This window comes from Myotis lucifugus, unplaced genomic scaffold (genome assembly GCF_000147115.1).
Source record: "Myotis lucifugus unplaced genomic scaffold, Myoluc2.0 scaffold_4, whole genome shotgun sequence".
Taxonomy (NCBI): Eukaryota; Metazoa; Chordata; class Mammalia; order Chiroptera; family Vespertilionidae; genus Myotis; species Myotis lucifugus.
Genome location: NW_005871052.1, coordinates 16,499,025 through 16,511,405, shown reverse-complemented (window position 1 = coordinate 16,511,405; position 12,381 = coordinate 16,499,025). Strand labels below are relative to the sequence as shown.

Sequence of the window (12,381 nt, the reverse complement as noted above, 5' to 3'; positions counted from 1 at the left end):
TCTGCTTTGCTTTAGGGCAATTTGTGTTAATAAAGAGTGAGGGGTCCAGAGATTCAGAGAACTTGGCTACTATAGCTAAATCTCCTCTGGCACCCCCATGTATTCCAAATTTATATTTCCAGTCTCTTTATTAATTTTCACACCACCCTTCTCCAGATTCCTGAACCCTTCTAGATGCTGAGAAACACCCCAGCATACACTACCACTACTCTATCCCAAAACAACCTCTTCTCTTGCTTAGAGCACTGCAGTAACCTCCTAACTGGTTTCTCCACTAACAACGTTGGCTTCTTCCAAGCCATTCTCCATAATAAAATCAGCTCATATTATATCCTGCTTAATATCCATCAAAAGTTTCCCTTAGACTACAACCCAAATACCTTACCATAGCTATAGGTCCCATGCCTTCCTTTCAGATATTATTTGCTGCCATTCCCTTATATCTCACCAGTATTTTATTCCTTGATTACACCATTCTTTTCTAAGTTAAGGACTGCGTATGTCTGTGTTTCTATTCCTGGAATGTTCTTTCCCAATATTCACATTGCCTCACCTTTGCTTTCTTTAGATCTTAATGACAATTTCAGAGGACCTCCTTGACTACTTGACCTAAAGTAGCTGCCCATTTTGTTCTTTGTTTTAGTGCTTATTACAATTTACGATTATTTTATTTATGTACTAGAGGCCCGCTGCACAAAATTTGGTCACAGATAGGGTCCCTAGGCCTGGCCAGCGATCAGGGCCAATCTGTGGGGTGACTGGTGGGGCGATCAGGGGACCCCGCCGGCACCTACCTTGGCCAGCCTGGCGCTGCCTCATCACCAGCTTTGCGCTCTGCTGCCACCACTGGTTACCTCCCTCTGCGGGGCGACCGGCGGGGCAATCGGGAGGCCCCTGTTGGCAGCTGCCTTTGCTGGCCTGGGGCCTTCAGTCTGGGGGCAGCTTCTGTGTTGAGCGTCTGCCCCCTGGTGGTAAGTGCACATCATAGTGACCGGTCATTCCGCTGGTTGTTCCACCGTTCAGTTGATTTGCATATTAGGCTTTTATTATATAGGATATTTTCCTTCCCTTTGGTCTACCAACATGAGACAGTAGTATTCATAATGACAGAAACTGAGTCTGCCTTGTTCACTATAGCAAAACCAGTGTTTAGCACAGTGCCCAACACATAATAGAAGCACAATAAATGTTTATGGGATGAATGAATAAATACTTGTTTGCACATATACATAAGCAGACATATATAAATGACAGATACACATAAACACAGATGCATATATTAATTTGCAACATATGCATGTTTATGCACATAGGTATACACACACCCAAATCTACAAGTACATGGGTATATGCAGATAGAAAACAAATGTAATAGGTACATAGAGAATATGGGAAGAAAATGCCACAATATTCACAGTCATTATCTCTGTATGGGGAATTTGTTTTTTGTTTTGTTTTTCTTTTTTTAAATTTTGTTTTATTGCTTAAAATATTACAAAGAGTGGTATATATGTCTCTTTTTCCCTTTTGTTTTTCTTATAATTTCTTCTAGCTTTTCTGCAATAAGAATACATTTGTTATAATAAAAAGTTGTTAAAATTCAACATAGCTGTCAAATCAAAGTACATCTTATTTTATAACAAATTAAGGAGATTTAAGTAAAGAAAAAAATTAAAGAAAATAGAAGTAAAAGTGTTAGAATGGAAAGTCATTGAGTACACAGGAAATGAGTTCCTAGCACAGTGCCTGGGATATGATGGGTATTTTAAAAGGCTTTATGAAAGCGTGAGAGGAAGAAAGGAAGGAGAACGAGGTAAAAAGAAGGGAGACAGAGCCCAGCAGATGTAGGATCCATCGATGATGTTTCTCTCTCATCTACCAGTAGCTCTCTATCCCTCTCCCTTCCTCTCTCTCTAAAAAAATCAATAAAAGTGTGTGTGTGTGTGTGTGTGTGTGTGTGTGTGTGTGTGTTTAAAGGGAGACAGAGAAAGCCAGGGAACAAAAGAACAAGAAAGGAATAAAAGAAAGAATAAGCATAGCTAGAGAGAAAACATGGGTGAGGAAAGATTTGTTTTTAAACAGGGATTATCTTTCACATTCTTCGAGGTTTCAATTTTATGATCAAAGTTCTCCGTATTTACCAAGCATTTGGTAAATATTTTTAGAGCATTAGCCAATAGATAGAACTTACCGGCTCCACAATATTGAACTTCTTGGACTCCTGAACTTCCTGGATTTGATAAACATAATCAAGGGAGGACTCAAAAAAAATGTGCCTCTCCTTGTCCACCTGCAGGTCTGCCTGTGTAAGAAGGGTAGCAAATGTTACAAATCGGCATAGTCATTCATGCAAGTCAGTGCTTATGGGATCAACAGAATGCTAGAGCTAGAGGAGACTTTAGCCACCAAGTAGTGATCTTATTTCTTTGTTTTACAATTAGGGAACATGAAGCCAAGAGAAAAGGTGATTGACACAAGACTTCTGTTTCTGGTCCTATAAGTAAGAAGCCTGTAAGTTGTCATGTCCATTGTCATTCATGAAAAAAGCTGAACAAGGTAAAAAATCAACAACTCCTCTTAGATCCAACAGAGAATTGAAATCAGAGAGAACAATATCTCAAAAACTGTATAGACACTTGAATATGGAGAATCAAAGCTGGTCCTGCAGCCTATATCCGATATTTAAGAACTCTTTAGTAGGTCCAAGAAGGTGGCATTTGTGAACAGCTATTATCTGAACAGCCACACACTGCCTCTTAGACTCACAGTCTCACATCATAGCGGTATCTGAGTTCTCCAGCTCAGCGGCTTCTCCTGTCTCTTCTGCCCAGCTGCTCTCTCTAGCAGACTTCTTCACACTCTTCATCCTAGATGCTCTCTCTCCGTACTCCAGCAGACTTCTTCACACTCCAGCCAACTAGCTGGTCAGTAACTTACTTTTACACTATTTAGACAAAGAAGGCTTCATGCCAACAGTGACATCAATCATAGTGGCTACTGAAGGGCAGTGTACCGTATGTCCTTGGACCCACTCATGGTATCTTGGCCTGATTAGGATTCCCAGACTCAGAGTCCTTGGATGTTTCGATTAGGCTCATGCCCAGAGTGGCCTTTGGCCATTCTGGTGTACTGATAATAAGGCCTCTGTGCTCCCACAAGCCTTGACTATCCAGGGAGCTGGCATGGTTCCCACAACTCATCACCTTGAAACGCCTCACATGATGTGATGTATACTCACTAAATCAGGTGTCTGGGATGACCTTCAACTTTGCCACAATGTGTGTGAGCTTGGAGAGGATGATTTCTAAGAACTTTAACAGCAGTTATCTATTACCTTAATCAATTGGGTATCTGTAAATATCTCTATATGGTACTGGATTTTCCACTTAAAAAAGTCTTAATCAATTAAGTCCTTCTTTCCCTTCCCCAGTGTTACTCTTCTGACTCAGACCCTCTCCCCTAGCTCATTGCAATGTTTCCTAAATTGGTTTTCCTGTTTCCAGTCTCTCCCTGATCTAATTCACTGTATAGCCCCAGCCAGGTTAAGATTCCTAAAATAAAATTCCACTCATATTGCTTGCACAATCAAAGGCCTTCAATGATCCTTCCAGGTCCAATACAAACTCCTGAGCCTATTACTCCACTATATAGCCTCAACTTGCCTAATCTTAGCTTGTCTTTCATCGCCTTCCCGTAGTAATGCAAATTCTGGTCAAAATGTTTTCCATTCTTTGTGCCATTGCCTTCCACTAGAAGGGTCCATTTCTCCATTTCTATCCATCAAATATTTTACCTATTATTGAATGACCACCTTAAATTGGAAAGCAACATTCTTCCACAAAGGCCATTCTCCACATTCAAAGTTTTTTATTCTCTAAATACTTTCCCACCCCTACAAGGACACCACATACACATACATATTATAGTATGGAACAATTCTACCTGTACAAGAGTCATGTGTATTCTTATCCAAATGGTATGCTGCAGAAGGGCATTATTTTCTTTGTAGTCCTGCTGCACCCAGCATGGAACTTGACATGCTGTAGGCACTCACCAAATAGTGACTTCTTTGAACTGAAATCAATGCAAGTCCCATATAAGCTATAGTCCCAGTGCAGAACCAAAAAATAACTAATGTTGGAATACCTCAGAAGGAAAAAATACATCTGTTGCTGACCCACCAAATACAACACTGCTTTAACTCTATCCTCATGTGGAATATGGAATCAGAAACTTAGAACTGAAAGGGATTCTGGAGATCGGTGAGTACCACTCCTCCTTTGACAGATAGGGGAACGCAGACCAAGAAAGAAGTATGTTATTCAAAATCATACAGTGAATCAGTGGAGGAGCTGGGTTGAGAACTCAGGACAGCTGGGTCCGAGGCCATGGTTTTAACTGCAAGAAATACTATCATACATGATTCTCGGTTGAGGCAGGGTACGAGGAAAGCATTGCAATAGGAAGCTACCACAAGGTATAGCTGGCAATGGAAGGGGGAACATGTTTTTTAACATACCTCTTGTAACTGAGATTCTTTCTTTTTGGAAGACAGATGTAAGTGTCGATCCAACAAAGAATAAAACCTCTCACCATCCTTTTCAAATTTCTTTTTCCGCTCCTAGACATGGAAGAGAAGGCACAGATTAAGATGTCTATAGTTTTAATTCCATTTACTCAAAACTGAGAACGCAGGGCACAGTAACAGGTTTCATGTGGCCAATCTCTCTATTTCCTGGGAAGAAAAAAAAATAGCTAGAGAGTATTTGCTTTTGCATTGGTCTTGGTAGTTTTGACTTCCACAAATATAGCCCTCAATGGCTCCAACTAGACAAAGAGCAGTTCCTACCAGTACAGCTAAAGGATATGGGAGCTGCTGCTCAGAGAATGACATTTGAAAATGGGCCTGAATGCTGGGTACTTTTATTCTCCCCAGTTTTTTTCATAGTCATTAACTACTCATTTGATTTTTTTAAAAGGAGGAAGAAGGAACACAGTAGTGAACCAAATATATGCCTTTAGAAGGTTAATCTACAATGTATTCAGACAACATAATAATAAGTAAAACATTTCCAAGGCAATAGGTTCTTTGGTATTGTTTAAGCATTTCACTGATGCATATTAAAAGATGATGTTATAGATGATTAAAATATCCTGAAAGGTTTAGCTGGAAAGCAAGAGTTGGAAAATTTTATGGGGGAATGGAGGACTCAATTGTCACTCTCCTCAAGTATGAAATTCCATTAAGCTCTCAGCCTCTCAGCACAACAGCCTCCAAAGGAACACTAGCCATGCTTGTTTGTCATTGACTAATGCTGACACCCTGAAATCCTGTCAGCAATGTGCTGGAAAATTCAAATAAAAGGCTTGTGTTGTCTCACAGAAAATCCAAATTCATTGAGCACCTGCAGTGTGCCAGGTACTGGAAGAGGCACAGCAGAGGATACAGATAAAAAGAAAAAAAAATACCTCAACCCATGGTTTATTTCTAGAGGCCATCTGTTGTTAGGCAGGAAGCCAGGACAGAACTGAGTGACCTGACTTGTAAGGAATGTGCTTTTACCAGAGGGAAAGAAATAGAGAGGAAGCTAACATTAAGTGAAGCCTACATCAGTCCAGGCAGTGTGCTAGGTATTTAAATTCCATGATCTCATTTAGTATTCACAATGTTGAGAAGTAGATATTGTAAAGGAAATTAAGGTTTAAAAAAGGTGAACTAACTTGTCCAAGGTCACATAACATGCAGATCTATCCAATTCATTCAACATAGTCAAATAAAACCCTAATGATTATTAGAGAAATTACACTTAGGTGGCTTATAAGTAATCAGGAAGCCTTGTGAGTAAACCTCAAGTAGGTCTACAGCCGGAGCCCCAACTCAGATACCAAAACACAGGACAGAGATTTTCACACAAAAGATAGGGCAAACTGTCCTTCCAGCTGCTGAATCTACTTAAAGTAGCAATTGTTTGAAGAAAACATAGCAGCCAGAAAAGTAGCAAAGACTTTTGTGGGTGACTTTCTATTCCACTTCCATTTTTAAAATAAAAACTATGAGATATTAAAAAAAAAAACTATGAGATATAATTCACCTATAAAATTCAACCCTTGTTTAAAGGGACCATTCAGGACATTTTAGTATACTTAGAAAGTTGTACCACCATCACTGCTATCTAATTTCAAAATATTTCCATCACCTAAAAAAAGAAAGCCCATACCTATTAGCAGCCATTCCCCACATTCTCCCACTCCCTGTCTCAAGAAACCACAACTGGACCCCGAGAACCAAGATGGTGGCATAGGTTAACGCCGGAGTTTGCTGCCTCGAACAACCACTTCAAAAATACAACTAAAAGACGGAACGGACATCACCCAGAACCACAGGAAGGCTGGCTGAGGAGAGATTCTACAACTAGAAGGAAAGAGAAATCCATACCGAGACTCAGAGGAGGCGCAGTGCGGAGGTGAAATACTAAGGTGCGGAGTGCATGTGGAGCGGGCCGGCGGAGGGTGTGGATGTTGTTTTCAATCGGGAGGGAGTTTCAGACTCTGAGCTCCAGATCCGGGCGAGTCTCTAGGGACCCAGACTCAAACAGGAGAAGCGGGAAGGCAGCTTTCTCTCCGAGGTTTGCAGCGGTTGTAGAGCCGCTGGGGACGGAACTGAGAGCACCCATAACTGCTCGCTCCGCCTGCCCTGTAGATCCCCTGGGACCCGCCCCGCCCAAGCCCTGCACAGAGGCATTTGCCGGATAGCCTCAGGCAAAGGCTAGATTAGCACCGCCCCAGAGATTCAGCACAGAAGCTCTCCCACTGCAGACACAGCTGACTCTCATAGCCAGTTAGCCTGGAGGTCAATTCACCCCTAGTATTGCCGACAACAATTAAGGCTTAACTACAACAAGACTTCGCACAAAGACCACAAGGGGGTGCACAAAGAAAGCATAAAAAATGCGGAGACAAAAAAACATGACAGAAATGGAGGATATAGAGCTAAAAAACGCACTTTTGAGGGCTTTCAATAATTTGTTAGAAACTGCCGATAAACTTGATGAGAGCCTCAAGAAATCTAATGAGACCCTCGATGTTGTGATAAAGAACCAACTAGAAATTAAACATGCACTGACTGAAATAAAGAATATTATACAGACTCCCAACAGCAGACCAGAGGAGCGCAAGAATCAAGTCAAAGATTTGAAATGCGAAGAAGCAAAAAACACCCAACTGGAAAAGCAAAATGAAAAAAGAATCCGAAAATACGAAGATAGTGTAAGGAGCCTCTGGGACAGTTTTAAACGCACCAACACCAGAATTATAGGGGTGCCAGAAGATGAGAGACAGCAAGATATTGAAAACGTATTTGAAGAAATAATGACAGAAAACTTCCCCCACCTGGTGAAAGAAATGGACTTACAGGTCCAAGAAGCGCAGAGAACCCCAAACAAAAGGAATCCAAAGAGGACCACACCAAGACACATCATAATTAAAATGCCAAGAGCAAAAGACAAAGAGAGAATCTTAAAAGCAGAAAGAGAAAGAGACTCAATTACCTACAAGGGAATACCCATACGACTGTCAGCTGATTTCTCAACAGAAACTTTGCAGGCCAGAAGGGAATGGCAAGAAATATTCAAAGTGATGAATAGCAAGAACCTACAACCAAGATTACTTTATCCAGCAAAGCTATCATTCAGAATTGAAGGTCAGATAAAGAGCTTCACAGATAAGGAAAAGCTAATGGAGTTCATTACCACTAAATCAGTATTATACGAAATGCTGAAAGGTATCCTTTAAGAAGAGGAAGAAGAAGAAAAAGGTAAAGATACAAATTATGAACAACAAACATGCATCTATCAACAAGTGAATCTAAGAATCAAGTGAATAAATAATCTGATGTACTGAATGAACTGGTGATTATAATGAATCAGGGACATAGAAAGGGAATGGACTGACTATTCTTGGGGGGGGAAGGGGTGTGGGAGATGCGGGAAGAGACTGGACAAAAATCGTGCACCTATGGATGAGGACAGTGGGTGGGGAGTGAGGGCGGAGGGTGGGGCGGGAACTGGGAGGAGGGGAATTATGGGGGGGAAAAAAGAGGAACAAATGTAATCTGAACAATAAAGATTTAATTAAAAAAAAAAACACAACTGACTTTCTGTCTCCATGGATTTATCTACTACAGACATTTCAGATAACTGGAATCATACAATATGTGAATGTCTTCTTACACTTGGCATAATAGTTTCAAGGTTTACCCATTTATCAGTACTTCATTCCTTTTTATGGCTAAGTAATATTTGATTGCATAGATATACCACATTTTCTTTTTTTTCCTATGATGTTTTTTCTTTATTGATTAAGGTATTACATGTGTCCTTATTGCCTCATTGCCCCCCACCCCCCAACTCATGCCCTCACCCTCCTTTCTTTTCTTTTTAAAATATTTTATTAACGTTTTAGAGAAAGAGGGTGAGGAAGGGAGAGAGAGATATGGATGTGAGAGCGAAACTTAAATTGGCTGCCTCCTGCACACCCCATACCAGGGATGGAGCCTGTAACCTGAGCACATGCCCTAACCGAACAGAAAAGGATGCCCAACCAACTGAGCAACATTGGCCAAGGTATGCACCACATTTTCTTTAATATCAATTAAGCATAAATATATATGTTTATTTATGGACTCTCAGTTCTATTCTATTGATCTATATGTCTATTTTTATGTTGACATCACAGTCTTCATTTCTATAGTTTTGTAGTAAGCTTTAAAATTAAAAATTGTGAGTCTTTTTCAAGATTTCTTTTTCTATTCTGGTGTTTTCTTCATGGATTTTAGGGTCACCCTATCAATTTGAACAAAATGATCAAAAGGGATTTTGCTAGATATTGCACTGAACCTATAAATCAATTTGTGAGTACTACCATCTTTACTACATTAAGTCTTCCAATTCATGAATATGGAATGTCTTCCTACTTATCTATTTATTTAGGTTTTTCTTAATTTCTTCCAATAAAATTGTGTAAAATCTTGTACTTCTTTTGTTAGATTTATGCCTAAGTACTTTAATATTTTCATACTACTGTAAATAAGATCATTTTCTTAATTTAATTTTCAAATTGTTCATTAAGTGTTTATAGAAATAGTTTCAGGTGTGCAACATAGTGGTTAGACCATCAAATACTTTACAAAGTGTTGTGCCCAATATTTCCAGTACCCACCTGGCATCAAAACTGTAACTGAGGAGTAAAATTTATGGTAAAAAAATATATAGAAATATATTTTATTTTTGTATAATGATCTTGTATCCTGCAATATTGTATCCTAACTCCTTTATTAGTTCTAATAGTATGTGAGTATGTGGTGTGTATGTGTGTGTGTGTGTGTGTGTGTGTACTCCTTAATATTTTCTATACACAAAATCAAGTCATATGCAAATAAACATAGTTTTACTTCTGCCTTTCCAATGTTGGCTAATTACCTAGGATAGAACCTCCAGCATAATGTTGAATGGAAGAGAAAAGAGTACATACCCTTGTATTATTTTTAAACTTAGAAATATTTTAGTTTTTCACTATTAAATATGATACTAGCTGTGGGATTTTTTTGTATCAGCCATTTATCAGGTGGGGAAACTTCCCTTCTATTACCAGTTTGTATAATATTTTTATAATGAAAAGGTGTTTTCCAAATGTTTTTCTTGTGTCTGACATGTTTATGCACTTCAGTCCTTTAATCTATTAATATGGTGTAATCCATTGATTGACTTTTTATTTTTTAATATATTTTATTGATTTCAGAGAGGAAGGGAGAAGGAGAGATAGAAACATCAATAATGAGAATCATTGATCAGCTGCCTCCTGCACACCCCTACTGGGGATTGAGCCCACAACCCGGGCATGTGCCCTGAACGGATATTGAACCGTGACCTCTTGGTTCATAGGTTGATGCTCAACCATTGAGCAACACCGGCTGGGCTGATAGAAGTATTTAGATGTTAAACCAACAATGCATTCCGGGGATAAACCTCACTTGGTTATGCTGTTGAATTTGGTTTGCTAGTTTTTTGCTGACAATTTTTACATCTATATTCTTGAACAATACTGGTCTGCAGTTTTTGTTTCTTGTTATTTTTGGTTTTGCTATCAGGGTAATACTTGCCTCTTAGAATGAGTAGGGAAGTATTTCCTCTATTATTTTTGGAAGATTATGTGAAGAATAAGTTATTTAAACCTATGGTAGAATTCACCATTGGGGCCAGCTGGTCCTGGGCTTCTCTATTCAGGAAGGTTTCTGACTGCTAAATTAATGGCTTTATTTGTTATTAGTCTATTTGAATTTTCTATTTCTTCTGAAGTCCACTTGCATTTAATTCCATTAAAGTCAACCACCAGTGGCATCAGTCTACTATTTCTTAGCCATTCCAACATGGATTAAAAAGAAGAACTTCTTTTTCAGGGTCAATTTGAGCACAAGTGCCAAATGTACCAGAGGTTCTAATCAAGACTCACTTTCCATCCTCAGGTCAAAAGGCTGGTGTTGAACTGATAAGGGAAGGAACTGCTATTTGTTGAGAATGCCCATTTATGAAGCAGTATGTGAAGATCTTTAAAAAATTCTTATCAACTCTGAATGCTAGGTTTAACTTTTTCAATTTTTCCACATTGAAAAATTTTAATATTTTTAAATTTTATTTTTATTGAATTTAATGGGGTGTCATTGGTTAATTAAATTATATGGGTTTCAGTTGTTCAATTTTATAATACATCATCTATATATTGTATTGTGTGCTTACCACTCCAAGCCAAGTCTCCTTCTATCACCATTTATCCCCCATTTACACCCTCTACCTCCCCCCAATCCTCTTTCCTTCTGGTAATCTTATAATATTGTCTTTGTCTATGAAGTTTTATTCATTGCTTAATCCCTTCACCTTTTTCACTCAGCCCTACAACCCTGCTCCCCTCTGACAGCTGACAATCTGTTCTCTATCTATGAGTATGTTTCTATTTTGTTAGTTTATTTTGTTCATTAGATTCCACAAACGAGTGAAATCTTATGGTACTTACTTGTCTTTCTTTGGCTTATTTCACTTCACATAATGATCTCAGGTCCACCCATGCTGTCACAAAGGGTAAGATTTCCTTCTTTTTTATGGCCAAGAAATGTTCCATTGTGTAAATGCACCACAGGTACTTTATGCACTCATTTACTGATGGAAACTTGAAATTTGCTGATTCCAAGTTTCTTGACTATTGTAAATAACACTGCAATGAATGTAGGGGTTCATACATTTTTTCAATTAGTGTTTTGGGTTTCTTCAGATATATTCCCAAAAGTCCAATCACTGGGTCATAAGGCAGTTCCATTTTTAATTTTTTTAAGTAACTCCATATTGCCTTCCACAGTGGCTGCACCAACCTGTATTCCCACCAACAGTGCATGAGGGTTCCCTTTTCCCCACATCCTCACCACACTTCTTGTTTGTTGATATATTGATGATAGCAATTCTCACACAGGTGAAGTTATATCTCACTGTGGTTTTAACTTGCATTTCTCTGATGATTAGTGATGTCGAGCATCTCTTCATATGTCTCTTGGCCATCTATATGTCTTCTTTGGAGAAGTGTCTATTCAGGTCTTCTGCCCATTTTTTAATTGGATTGTTTGTTTTCTTGGTGTTGTGTTGTATAAGTTCTTCATAAATTTTAGGTATTAACCGTGTACCATTGGCAAATATGTTCTCCCATTCAGTGGGTTGTCTTTAGATTTTGTTGATGGTTTCTATGCTGTGCAAAAGCTTTTTAGTTTGATGTAATTCCATTTCTTTAGTTTTTCTTTTTCTTTCCCTTGCTTGAGGCATTATATCAGGAAATAAATACTGCTTTTAGAAATGGCCTAGATTTTATTACCTATGTTTTCTTCTGAGATTTTTATAGTTTCGAGTCCAACATTTAAGTCTTTAATCCATTTTGAGTTTATTCTTCTGTATGATATAAGAAAGTGGTTTAGTTTCATTTTTTTGCACATGTCTACCCAATTTTTCCAACACCATTTGTTAAATACACTATCTTTAACTCATTATATGGTCTTGCCTCCTTTGTCAAATATTAATTGATCATAAAGGCATGGGTTTATTTCTGGGTTCTCTCTATTAATCTATATGTCTGTTTTTATGCCATTATCATGCTGTTTTGATTACTATGGCCTTGAAGTATAGTTTGATATCAGTTAGCATGCTTCCTCTAACTTTGTTCTTCTTTTTCAAAATTGCTGTGGTTCCATATAAATTTTTGGAATATTTGTTCTAGGTCTGTGAAATACAGCATTATCTTGATAGAAATTGTGTTGAATCTATAGATTGCTTTGGGTAGTATGGACGTTTT

At 38.5% G+C, this 12,381-nt stretch overlaps 1 protein-coding gene across 2 annotated transcripts in view; it reads right to left on the bottom strand.

Annotated features, from left to right (window-relative positions):
* Nucleotides 1-12,381, bottom strand: part of OPHN1 (oligophrenin 1) — a 489,623-nt gene that overhangs the window by 270,128 nt on the left and 207,114 nt on the right. For both annotated transcript variants that reach the window (XM_006082933.3, XM_006082934.3), the window contains exons 6-7: nucleotides 4,520-4,621; nucleotides 2,192-2,302 (exon numbers count right to left, since the gene is read on the bottom strand). In XM_006082933.3, the coding sequence (XP_006082995.1) occupies nucleotides 2,192-2,302; nucleotides 4,520-4,621 (213 nt within the window). The remainder of the gene's footprint in view (nucleotides 1-2,191; nucleotides 2,303-4,519; nucleotides 4,622-12,381) is intronic.